Below are 12,933 nucleotides of genomic sequence, written 5' to 3' on the forward strand. Positions count from 1 at the left end.
AACTACCTACTGTTTTTAAATTATCTGGGCAATGACAAACATTAGGTTTTATTTTAATTTCTGTAAAATGTTTAGGTGTTTAAAGAACAAGCTAAAGAATTTTGTGAAGATTTCTATAAGAGCGCTCCATGCAGCTCTGACATAAGTGGAAAAGACGCACTATCGCAACTGAAAGCTTTTAGAGATCAACTGAATGCACTTCGCGCTCAAGAGCAACAAATAAGAGATGGATTAGCTGTTTTTAACTTAACGTAAATTACAATAAAATTAATCACCAGTTAAATAGAACAGTCATCATCATAATCAACCCATCGCCCGTTCACTGCAGAGCACGCGTCTATTCTCAGAGTGAGAAGGGTTTGGTCATCACCACGCTGGCCATGTGCGAATTGGTAGACTTCACACCTTTGAGAACATTATGAAAAATTCTCAGGCATGCCGGTTTCCTCACGATGTTTTCCTTCACCATTATAGCAAGTGATATTGAATTACTTAAAACGCACATAACTCCTAAAAGTTAGAGGTTAGGAGGAGAGTTAGGAGGCCCGGGATCGAATCCCCGACCTCCGATTAGAAGGCGGACGTCCTAACCACTAGGGTTTCACAGCTTATAATTGAACTTACAATGGAACAGTAGCATAGGTATAGACTGTTACCATCATCATAATCATCATCATCATCAAGAAATATGTCAAAAAATCATCAACAAGATCATCAAGTTTTGATAACAATATTATTTCGTAGATTTAGTTTAATTACAAAACTAGAAAGTTATTTTGAAAGATGTGACTAGTATAGTTAAATTTAGGCTTCCTAATTTGTAGGACGCCAGTAAATCTGGACCTTCAAAAGATGGAGAAAGAACTAGAGAAACTAGAAGAAGTGTGGGAACTGGTGTTTCAGTGGGAGGAGTCTTGGGAGAAATATAAAACGCAAACATTCTGGGAAATGGAAACAGATGAAATGGAAGAGAACGTTATGTTTCTATTTAGGTAAAGTAATTATATGTTTAATTCTTGAAAATGTATCTTACGTTTCTATATTAGGTACCTCATAATGTCTACAAATAACTTGTTTTACAGAAATTTCAACCGACTCTCTCGCCAACTCAAAGACAAAGGTTGGGATATCATTGATACAACTCGAGTTAAAGTTGATGCATTTCGACGAACTTTACCTTTAATTGGAGACTTGAAAAATCCTTGTATGAGGGAGCGTCATTGGGATAGAATTAAAACTCTTATGGGAGTGTTAGTATTTTTCACTTTTTGTTATTCATTTGGAATATGGGTTCCTGATTGAAAATTTAAATAAAATGCATTTTTTGTATCAGTGAGTTTGATCAAAATTCTGAAGATTTCAAGCTTGAATTGATAATGCGTCTTAACTTCCAAGCATACGCTGAAGATATTGCAGAAATATCAAATGCTGCAACTATGGAATTAAATATAGAAAATGGCCTCAAAGCTATACGAGAAGTATGGCAAAACACAACATATGAAATGCAGCATCATAAAGGAGATATGTATAGGATAAAGAATGTTGAAGATGTAATGCAGGTGTGGGTTAAAAGATAACTAAGACAATATGTGAAGTCCAAAATAAATAGCTATTTACGGTAAAACTGACATTTTAAAATATTATTATTATTTAGTTTTTGGAAGACCATCAAGTTCAACTGTCTTCTATGAAGTCAACAAAATACGTGGAACCTTTTATTAAAGAAGTTGATTATTGGGAGAAGTCTTTAGGTTATGTAGCAGAGTGCATTGAGGTGAACATCATTACTTTACTATTCGTACCTGCTATATGTTTACGGAAATGTTTATAAACAAGACTACCTACTAATTATTGTATTCGTAGATCTCATTGCAAGTTCAAAGACGGTATATTTACCTTGAACAAATATTCATTGGAGAAGATATAAGAAAACAGTTACCAGCTGAAGTAAAAGTATTTGAGGCTCTAACTGCTGATTGGACAGAAATTACTAGCAGGTTAGATCTAATCATTGCAGGTTCCAAAAGTATCTACTTAGGTATGGTCGTGGAATGAAAAATACATTTAATTGTTAATAATATTATTACCTATTGTTTTTACTAGCATTATTCCTTCTCGCTTAGGTACCTACTAAATATGGTACCTACCTACCCTAGTTATTTTAAGAAAAGAATTGTTTAAAAATTATATTTTTAATGCAAATCTTATAAAGATTTTTTTCTTCAACTTTGATTACTTAAATACTATAATATTATTTATTATTTTTAAAATGTTTTTGATTTTAGTATGTTTGCCGGAAAAAATGCGGTTGAAGCATGCTTATATAAACCAGCACCGTATCTTTTTAACAAGCTTAATAAGATGGTTGATAACTTAGATGGAATATTGAGAGCCTTAGAAAAGTACCTGGAGACAAAACGGCAACTGTTTCCAAGATTTTATTTCATTTCAAATGATGACCTTCTTGAAATTCTAGGAAATTCAAAGAAACCGCAATTAATTCAAGTTCACTTGAAAAAGTTATTTGATAATGTTAATAAAATAAAAATTGATAAGGTGAGAACAAGTTGAATATATAATTTATAACGAGCTGATCTTTACGATGTTACATTAGTAGATGACCTGTGCCACCCACTAGCTTCCCCCACCAGTGGGTGCAAGGGAAAACTTTGATGTTATATAGAAACAAATCTATAAGCAAAGTTTCTAGTTCATAGACCCATTAGAAGTTGCACGTTGATATGTTAGTCTGTCAGTTTTTAAATAAATAATTTATTTATAAAAAAACAATATGGTACAAAACAAATATACATGCACGGGCAACATTTTCTTTTTATTCGTCGTGTTGCGTAGATAGACGTCGTGTTGTGTCTATTCTGTGGTCTGCTGTCTTGTCTGTGACATTATGTTATTGGTGGTTGTTGGTGCCTGGTGGTTATTGGTCTGACCGTCAGACATCCCTATTAATCTGTGCGTCAGACCAATAACCTCAGACTCTGACGGTCTGTAAGCATAACCTAAAACCGCCTAAAACCATGAAATATACATACAAATAAAAAAAGTGCTAACAAAACAAATGCAGTTAAAATTTGAAGAGAAAGAATTGAAAGAATAAATTTAAAAATGGATGAAGAAGACTTAGTTGATACCCTTTACGTTCCACTGGCTAGTTTGGTAAGTATATCGTAATTTTTTTTAGGTTAACTACCTAAATACTACTTTTTAAAATTAAATGAAAAGTGCTTTACTTATGTTTTATGTAATCTGAAATTGACTATCCCTGTATTCGAAACGATACACACTCGAAAAGATTAGATATGTAGCACTATGATACTGAACACTGGATACTATCGATTGAAAATTTGATCGGCATTTTTGGCGCCAAAGTGATTTTGCGCGTTTTCTGCTACTAAGGTAATTATTATTTTGCCATCGGGCTCTGTTCGTCGTTAAAGTGGCGGGCGGGTAGAGATGATTGTTTTTGGTACATCTACACATTGATCCTAACCTCAGCTTGCTGGGATGATACAGACTTATCTAAAACCTTTTTTACTTATATAATACTGAAATGGGGCAAATAACTACTTAAATAGGTAACTTTTGATAAATAGAGGCAATACTAAGGGCCGGGTAAGTCCCATAGAACTTGGCATCATCGGATAAAATGAGACAATTTTAACCTAATTTGTTCCATAGAACAATAGAGATTTTACTTTCTTTAATCGTGACTAAGGTTTAGTTAAAACGAGACAGAATTATATCTCTCACATAAATCTGTCTCATTTTAACTCAATCTTAAGTGACTCTGAGTATGGCTGTCATGGAACTAAATAACTTTGTTCAAAACTAAAATATGTTTTTCAGCGTCGAGCAGCAGAACTGTTGGAAACGCGGAGAGATATCAAACATAATTGTTGCAAGAGAAACATTGCGTTAATGCAAAAATATAGAACCTTTAACTTACCAGAAGTGTACGGCCATAACACTTGGAGGCACCGGTACCGCTTGGCGATACGGCAGGCCATATACAGCCACAAGTGGAATGACTTGGCTTACCTGTTGAAGAAGTCTCCAGTGTGGGAGCAGGAAACTAAACATGACTTACCCATTTATTATAGAGTGAGTTCTTCTACTTCACTGCTTTCTTCACACTTCCTTGTCAAATCCTGTGGCTGCCAAATACAGCAGCACCTTTTTGACTGGAATTGAAGAAATTCTTCATACTTTCTAGGGTTCCGTACCTCAACAGGAAAAAAGGAACCCTTATAGGATCACTTTGTTGGTCTAAACTGTGAATTTGTGGTTCCATCACAAAAAAGCGGCCAAGTGCGAGTCAGGCTCGTGCACCAAAGGTTCCGTACTACAGTCGTATTTTATCGTCATTTTGCACGATAAATCAAAAACTATTATGCATAAAAATATGTTTTAAAATGTACAGGTAAAGCCCTTTCATATGATACCCCACTTGTACACATACTAATTATTTGTTCAAAACACCTTTTAATCAGGGGGCACGGCAGTGCCCCCGCCAAGACGTTATTTTTTCGTGATGTAACCACAAAATTCACGGTTTTCAGATTTTGCCCCTAATGTCTGCTACAAGACCTATCTACCTGCCAAATTTCATGATTCTAAGTCAACGGGAAGTACCCTGTAGGACACACAGACAGACAACAAAGTGATCCTATGAGGGTTCCCTTTTTCCTTTTGAGGTATGTTAGTTCACTAAATCATATCAAGGTGCTGTTGTACGGTATTAACTTGCAAATTTTTATCATACTGGTTTGATATTGTGAGGCAGTGCGGAACCCTTCATATGCGAGTCCGACTCGCGCTTGACCGGTTTTTTGTAATGAATGAATTGCATTCCAGGCATTAGCAATCCTGCTCATGAACCATCCGACTGCCAAATCTCAGGCACTGCTGGAAGAGTACGCGCACATGGTGCTGGCGTGTCGGTCCGCAGCCAACAAGCAGGCTTTCTACAAGGGGCTGCTGAGCCTGCCACACAGACTGTTCAACAAAAATAATAAACGTGGATGTAACAATATTAAATAAACTTTATCCATTGACTTATACAAAAACTTGCGACCCGCCCCGTCTTCGCATGGGTGCAACATAGATACTAATGTGGTGTCATTGAGGTATCATTGCCTCGGAAACTCAAATGAGAGGATTTTTTTCCGACCTAATTCACATTATTTCAATTTGTCTAGGGATCTCTAATTTTTTGAGAATTAAACTATAACTATAAACCTTCCTCTTGAATCACTCTATCTATTGGTGAAAACCGCATTAAAATCCGTTGCGTAGTTTAAAAGATCTACGCGTTCATACATACATACAGACGCGGGAAGCGACTTTATTTTATACTATATAGAGATACTTTAAAATCCTACAAGTTTGGACACCTAGTTCAATGACCGCATGTACCAGCTGATTCGAGCCGTGCAAGCGGGAGCGCGCACGATCGACGCCAGCCGTCTCGTTCACTCACAGCCGCTCGCTTGGGGTGACCATGTTTTTGCGATGACAACGACTCAACACAACCAGCTTATAACTTCGTAAATTCTTATTAAATATTTTTGAAATTGTTTCGGTTTTTGCGTTAACTAAAACTAACGTTGTATATTACTTCGTAAGGACAGGGCCATTGAACAAGCAAAATGGCACCGACTCATTGGTCCTAAAATGTTTATTTAGCACCAATGCAACCTCAGTGACGTCTGGATTTCAAACGGGTCCTTCATTAGTATCTAAGAGGTGGCGCTGATTTATTTGGTTCCAAAACTGTGAAAATTTTTGTTCGCTTGGGCATATCTTGTCATTATCGATGCCTTTATCTATAAATTTGACATTGGTACTGATTCTGAGAAATATATTTTAGTTAAATTTTAGATTATTCACATCTTCTTCTTACCAATATAATAAGAAAAGAAAATATACTAATATGAATTTAGGGTAGTTAGGATTAATGGCCAAGATATTATGGTATAAATAAAGCTGCCTGTCCACTGAAGCTGTGTTCAGCAGATTATTTTAGATGTGAAAACTTGATCATGACGTCATGGATGTACCTATAGCCTATGTTATTCTTAGGTAAATGTTAGTGTTTTTAATATAATAAATCTGTAAGATACTCAATATTTGCTGTACATTTCATTTTCGACTCTTTGCCCAAACTCGCCAAAGGCTTAGGAAGTTACGACACAATGTGGCTAATTCCGTCGTACACAACCTCTAAACTAAACTAAAATGGCACACCTAAATCTATTGCTATCCCTTTCATAATGTTGCTTGCGGAAAAGGATAGCACTAGATTTATACATGTTAATTCAGTTAAGTTTAGAGATTGTGTATAAGAGAATCGGCCCCATTGTTTTAACTTTTTAAGTTTTCATTTCTGTCGGCATTCCCACGGACTGCCAATTTTTTAAATATCTATACTTATAATAAAACTGTAACTGGATGATTTCTGTACATTAAATGGACGTACAGTACCTTTAGAAGGAGATAGCAGATTATTGTAGAGCGTTGTCTCTGTCGTTGAGACCGACAAAACGTCATATAGGTATGAGTGACAGAGACAACACTCTACAAAGCCGATATGTCATTCTAAAGGCCGATGTACATTACTTTCTGCCGCGTACTGTAAATAAGCAAAAACGATCTAACCGACAAAAAGTAATTTTTGCGTTATCGCAGTCATTTTTGTGTTATCGAACTTTTTTTAGAAAAAGTTTCTGCAATGATGTTGTCCTCATGAGCAGTTTACCAGATTCTCAATTCACCAGATCCTCAACTCACCAGAAATACAATTAAACACAAATTGAAAAACTATATTTACAAGCCACAATAGAAATTACACACAATTATGTGAGTGTGACTCAACGAGAAAATAAAGTTCCTCTTGGAGGATTTTTTTACTATTGAGTTATAGTGTAACAGGAGTGTGACTCAACGGGAACAACCCATTAGTGGGGGTTTAGTGGGAAGTAATAATTCTTCGTGTCACACTGGGACTAAAGAAGAATTTTACAGTGTTACAGGAGTGTGACTCAACGGGAACAACCCGTTAGTGGGGTTTTAGTGGGAAGTAATAATTCCTCATGTCACACTGGGACTAAAGAAGAATTTTACAGTGTTACAGGAGTGTGACTCAACGGGAACAACCCGTTAGTGGGGTTTTAGTGGGAAGTAATATTACCTATTCTTTCGTTCAGAATGCTTTGGGCTTGCCGGTAGCTAAGGCCATGATGTCTGAGGATGGCGAGTGTATCGAGTGGAAATATAACCTGGTGCTGGATGGACCAGCTGAAGTCTGGCTTCTGGGCTTGGAGCATACCATGAGAGTTGCTCTACGAGATGTAAGGGATCTGTCCATCCTTTTTAGTTTTGTTGGAGAATAATAGATGTTTTCATCAATAAGTAATTCGTAATCGGCGTGGTGATTACGTTAAACGTTGCAGTAGCGACAGCAAAGCGGCAGCAGTAGCAATCCGACAGTTCATTTGCTGTTTCTCTTCTACTTATTTTGCTTTGTGGCTATTGCTGTCTCTCTCTAGCCGGACGTTTGACAGCAATGATCGCGAGATTTACCTACTCCTGTCGCGAGATACGTAATCACCCCGCGGGTCGTTTTCGTGATTCGTGAAAATAAGATGCGAAGTGGCCGTCATACAAAACGTACGTATACGCGTGTGCACTCATTCGATTCGTGATTTGACGGGTCCGTCAAAATAAGAATCGAATGAGTGCGCAAATGAAGTGTCAAACCTATGACGCGTGCTTTCGGTCTCACGACACCATGATTCGCGTCCCTTCTGATGTCAGCCAATTTGCCTTGCAAAAGGAAAGCATTCAAAGTCGTAGCGCGCGGATCTGTGGACATGACGGGTGGCGCCAGTCGAGCGCCCGAGCGTAATTTATTGGCATAAAATCGGCCATTTTAATCGTACTGGAGGTTCCATTTTATATGAAGCTATTCACACTTGTCTGAAACCGATTTTGTGTCAAAATGTTCTGCCACTGGAACAGATTAAAATCCGGGCCGACAAGTGGAAACGGGCTGTAAGAATGCCTTGTAAGTTACACCTACTTTATGATTTGTACTTTCAGGAAAATTGTTAGATTGAATGTTTATAAAATTTTCAGCAACTAATAATTACAAAGGCAGCACTGAGGAAGTGTCGATATCAGAGGGAACAGTGGATCAATGACTATCCAGGCCAGCTTGGAATTACTTGCAGCAAGGTACGTGACTAACAAACAACTTGCACAAAAAGTTGCATAGGGGGGGAAAGTTGGTGTATCGCGCGGCTGGTCTCCCCCGCGGTAGAAATCCTCTCCTGCCCCATTCGAGCGGGAGAGAGAAATATTGATATACTGTGCATTCTCTCAAGCTGTTTGCCGGATAGTTCTTTTAAAATGTCTAACTCTTATGTGGGTAGGTAGTTACTAAAAAGTTCCTACTCATAGAAAAGTAAAGAAGAAAGAAAAAGTGCGATTGTAGAGACCACCCTAAGATGTGACGGTAGAGGTTACCGTACTGCTGCAGATTCCACCTAGAGCGAACCAGCACAGCACTATTACTCAAACAGCCCCAATTCTACCTTGAAGGCCATTCGCAGTAGAAGCTCCTGAGATTTTGCTAAGCACACCGTCGCCTCACTTTTGTCTAGGCATTCTAGCTTAGAAAAAAGGGAGGTCACGGTACAAAAAAAATATTATTTCATTTTTTATACTATTTTTTCCGTTATCGATATCTTGAACATATTTCCCTCTTGTCACCAACAAAGAGGAATAATGTCTATCTGTAAATTATACCTACCTACCTATCTTGGAAGAATAAAATGTAGGTACGTGTAGATAATATGTTCTTTTAAAGATACAATGGACATCGGACTGCACACGAACACTTTGCCGCTGCGAAATCATGAAGGAAAAGAAACCATTGAAGAAACTCCGCAAGAAGCAGAACCAGATCTTGGCAACACTGCAGTTGATGTCGAGGAAGGAGATCTCGAAGATCCTGCGCTGCAAAGTGAACGCGCTGTGCGTTATAGAGATACACTCGAGAGACACGGTGGACAGGATGTATAAGATGGGTAAGCTCACAATAATAAAATACTCTACAAGAGCAGAATCACATACTGGCAAAACTGCAGATGACGTCGAGGAAGAAGATCCAAAAATCCAAAGTGGGACTCGAGAGACATTGTGACTATTGGGTAAGCTCTGAATAATGAGAAACTTCGCAACACCAGATCCTGGCGATATTTGCGGTCTTGCCAGGATCTAGTTATGGCCAGTCCACTGCATATTTAGCTAGTCACATTTTTCAGGCAGACAGCCGCTCTCGAATTTGTTTGCATATCCATAAAAACACGCTGCCAGAACAATGTTTATATTGTTTGAATAAGACGATATTTTATTTAAAGGGTATAAGACTAATATTCTCCTTTCCCACCAAGTAAGCGTGAGGGCGTCTTCAAATTTGTCGTAAATTTGCGCCGTGCCGCGCGGAGGCAGCGACTGCTTTGTAAATTGATAAATTCGTATATAAATAAAAACGCGCGGCTGCAGCTGGGCATTTCAAGATGCCCTAAAGCTCGTGTTAGGAGAGGTACGAAATAGTGCAACGGTAGGGTTTGAATATAAGAATGATTTGTATGGTTTCTGCAGGTTGCATGTCAGTAACAGCTTTCGAGTGGTTCTCACAGCTAAAGTTCTACTGGGACCGCGAGCGCGAAGACTGCTACATCAGACAGACGAACACCAACTCCATTTACACCTATGAGTATATCGGTAATTCGGGTCGCCTCGTCATCACGCCGCTTACCGACAGGTAACTATAGTCTTCATCATCATCAACCTATCGCCGGCTCATTACAGAGCACGGGTCTCCCCTCAGAGTGAGAAGGTGTTTGGCCATAGTCTACCACGCTGGCCGTGTTCGGATTGGTAACTATAGTACTTGGCAGGAAATATTGTACATCGACCTTTAGAAAGGGATAACGGTTTCGTAGAGCGTTGTCTCTGACGTTTAGATTGACAAAACGTAACATAGGTATGAGTGACAGAGACAATTCGCGAAGCTGAAATCTCTTTCTAAAGGGCAATGTACAATATTTCCGACTGGCTACTCTGATTGCACTATTTCCAGAAAATTATAAAGTCGTCAAAACCTTGCCATATTAGGAAACTAATTTATATAGAGAGTTGCCCATACTGTTCTCAAAGGTTTGTGAAGTCTGCTAATTTGCACTTGGCCAACGTGGTAGACTATGACCAAACCCTCATTCTTAGAGGAGACCTGTGTCCTTTATTGTTCGTGGTGCGTGCTCAAGAGCTAACCCGGACCTCCCGAACACGAGGCAGACGTCTTAACAACTCGGCTACCTCGGTCTCTCCTCAACCCTTGATGATACTCCTCAGATGCTACATAACCCTGACCACAGCGCTGCACCTGTACCGCGGCGGCAGTCCGCAAGGGCCGGCCGGTACGGGCAAGACGGAAACTACCAAGGATCTCGGCAGGGCGTTGGCGAGATGGGTTGTCGTCACGAACTGCTCCGATGGACTCGATTACAAGTCTATGGCGAAGTGTTTTTCAGGTGAGGTTGAATTATTTTGAAATGGCATTGAACCTAATTGGCATACCTACAAGTCCGGCATTATGAAAAACTCCGTTTTGTCAAAAAAAAAACTTCGGTTTTCTCTACAATAATATTTTATCTCTTTAAAAAAATTGGCGATTCCAGGCATGCAAAAAGCGTTTAATGGGGTTGATTCAATGAATTCAACCGCATCAACATTAAAGTGCTGTCGGTGGTCATGCAACAGATCTTTGTGGTTGCACTTGCCTTATCTTTCAATCAGAAACGATTTATTTTCAAGCCAGATAGATATCTTAGATTCTGGATTTTGTCGAAAAATTTCATCTTTACAATAATTTCATCTCTTAAAAAACTGGTCTTTCCAGGTATAGCCCAAAGCGGTTGCTGGGGTTGCTTCGACGAGTTCAACCGTATTAACATTGAAGTGCTCTCGGTGGTGGCACAGCAGATCCTCGCGATTCTGCTGGCGCTGTCCCTCAACCAGAAGCGGTTTATTTTCGAGGGTGCCGATATCAAGTTGGATAGCAATTGTGGTATTTTTATCACCATGAATCCCGGGTAAGATCTAAGAATTTGTGAAATTATTTTTTTATATAAAAATAGCGAGCAAACAAGCAGGCGGGTTACCTGATGCAAAGTGATTACCGCTGCCCATGAACATTTGCAGTACCAGAGGAACCGCCAATGCGTAGCCGGCCTTTCAGGAATCTGTTGATCCGCTCCTTTAATAATCCCATGCTGAAATCTAGTGGGAACACCGCCGAAAGGAGTTGGTTCCACAGTTTGCATGTGCGTGGAAAAAAGATCACACAAGGGGCGATCGAGGTGCATCAGGTGGTGAGGGTGAAATTGCTTACGATGGCGTGCGGTTGTAGAAAAAAGTTGTAGAAGAATTCTGGGTAGACTTTCCATGAATCTATAATACCTATGGATACAGCATTCTCAATATCTACTTGAATAGGCTTGACTGTCTGTGAAATACCTAATGCAAAGAAAAATAGGTAACTTTATTATATTTCCAGGTACGCGGGAAGAACAGAACTGCCCGACAATTTGAAATCCATGTTTCGGCCTATAGCTATGTGCGTGCCAGATTCCCTCATTATAGCTGAAAACACTTTGTTCTCTGACGGATTTACCGCATACAAGATTAATGCAAAGAAGGTACGACTCTTGGAGATAATATTTTCTTTCAGAACATTATAAGAGGAAATTTTATTAAGTTATAAATATATAAAAGGAAAAAGGTGACTGACTGACTGACTGAATGACTGACTGACTGATCTATCAACGCACAGCTCAAACTACTGGACGGATCGGGCTGAAATTTGGCATGCAGATAGCTATTATGATGTAGGCATTCGCTAAGAAAGGATGTTTGAAAATTCAACCCCTAAGGGGGTGAAATTGGGGTTTGAAATTTGTGTAGTCCACGCGGAAGAAGTCGCGAGCATAAGCTAGTTATAAATAAGTTTGATTGGTAATTAGAATCCCTTAGGGAGCACGTAATTTCGTATCCCACGGACTGCGCGACTGCATCATGTCAATTTAACAGGAGTTTAAGGCAAGTGCTGGATTATTCCTCGATATTTTTTACGGTTACTTTTTATGCCGGAAAATCAAAGAGTTCCCACAGGATTTTGCCTAACCTAAAACCACGCGGACGTATCGAGTTGTGGGCAAATCAGGAAAATTTATGAGCAGAGATTGTATATGATATATTTCTACGGCTATATCACGTATCCAGTCGACGTTAGCCCGACTAGTTTCGAACCCATCCGAGATTGTATCGCAATTGCAATTTTATCAGGTGTTCACTCTATACCAACTGGCGATGCAACAGCTATCCAAGCAGGATCATTATGACTTCGGGCTGCGCTCAATGGTAGCGTTACTGCGGTACGCTGGCGTCAAGCGCAGAGCCTACCCGAATTTACCGGAACAAGAGGCAAGTACAACTAAGGCGCTACACACACCTGCATAGTGAAGTGCAGCCGAGGCGCAGTTTTTTAGGGTTCCATACCTCAAAAGGAAAAACGGAACCCTTATAGTCTGTCAAGAAATTTATAGGGCCCTTCCGGTTGACCTAGAATGTAATATGTACGAATTGTCAGTTTAAGTAACATAAAAATGCAACTCCTCAATATATCGAATTAGGTTGCCTGCACATCGGATTGAAAGAGAGGTGATGCAAAATTATGTAGGTTAGGTAGTTAAGCAATAAGATTTAAACAATAGTATGTAAGATTTCTTTATTAGTATTGTTAGTCCATAAGCGAGAGTAGATCATAAGCCGGCTCTCAATAAACATCTT

General features: G+C 39.1%; 2 protein-coding genes across 2 annotated transcripts in view; both read left to right on the forward strand.

Annotated features, from left to right (window-relative positions):
• kl-2 (dynein heavy chain 2, axonemal kl-2) overlaps positions 1-12,933 on the forward strand; it is a 75,796-nt gene that overhangs the window by 12,534 nt on the left and 50,329 nt on the right. The window contains exons 21-35 of the mRNA XM_069500113.1: positions 76-251; positions 825-992; positions 1,083-1,250; positions 1,334-1,559; positions 1,655-1,774; positions 1,864-1,997; positions 2,286-2,556; positions 7,224-7,367; positions 8,155-8,253; positions 8,888-9,107; positions 9,685-9,847; positions 10,438-10,616; positions 10,985-11,177; positions 11,642-11,783; positions 12,430-12,567. Coding sequence (XP_069356214.1) covers positions 76-251; positions 825-992; positions 1,083-1,250; positions 1,334-1,559; positions 1,655-1,774; positions 1,864-1,997; positions 2,286-2,556; positions 7,224-7,367; positions 8,155-8,253; positions 8,888-9,107; positions 9,685-9,847; positions 10,438-10,616; positions 10,985-11,177; positions 11,642-11,783; positions 12,430-12,567 — 2,541 coding nt within the window. The remainder of the gene's footprint in view (positions 1-75; positions 252-824; positions 993-1,082; positions 1,251-1,333; positions 1,560-1,654; positions 1,775-1,863; positions 1,998-2,285; positions 2,557-7,223; positions 7,368-8,154; positions 8,254-8,887; positions 9,108-9,684; positions 9,848-10,437; positions 10,617-10,984; positions 11,178-11,641; positions 11,784-12,429; positions 12,568-12,933) is intronic.
• Positions 3,023-6,146, forward strand: LOC138402647 (uncharacterized). The gene is made up of 3 exons (XM_069500154.1): positions 3,023-3,174; positions 3,865-4,119; positions 4,873-6,146. The coding sequence occupies exons 1-3, from the start codon at positions 3,124-3,126 to the stop codon at positions 5,056-5,058; spliced, it is 492 nt and encodes a 163-aa protein (XP_069356255.1). The 5' UTR covers positions 3,023-3,123; the 3' UTR covers positions 5,059-6,146.

This window comes from Maniola hyperantus, chromosome 8, assembly GCF_902806685.2.
Source record: "Maniola hyperantus chromosome 8, iAphHyp1.2, whole genome shotgun sequence".
Lineage (NCBI taxonomy): Eukaryota > Metazoa > Arthropoda > Insecta > Lepidoptera > Nymphalidae > Maniola > Maniola hyperantus.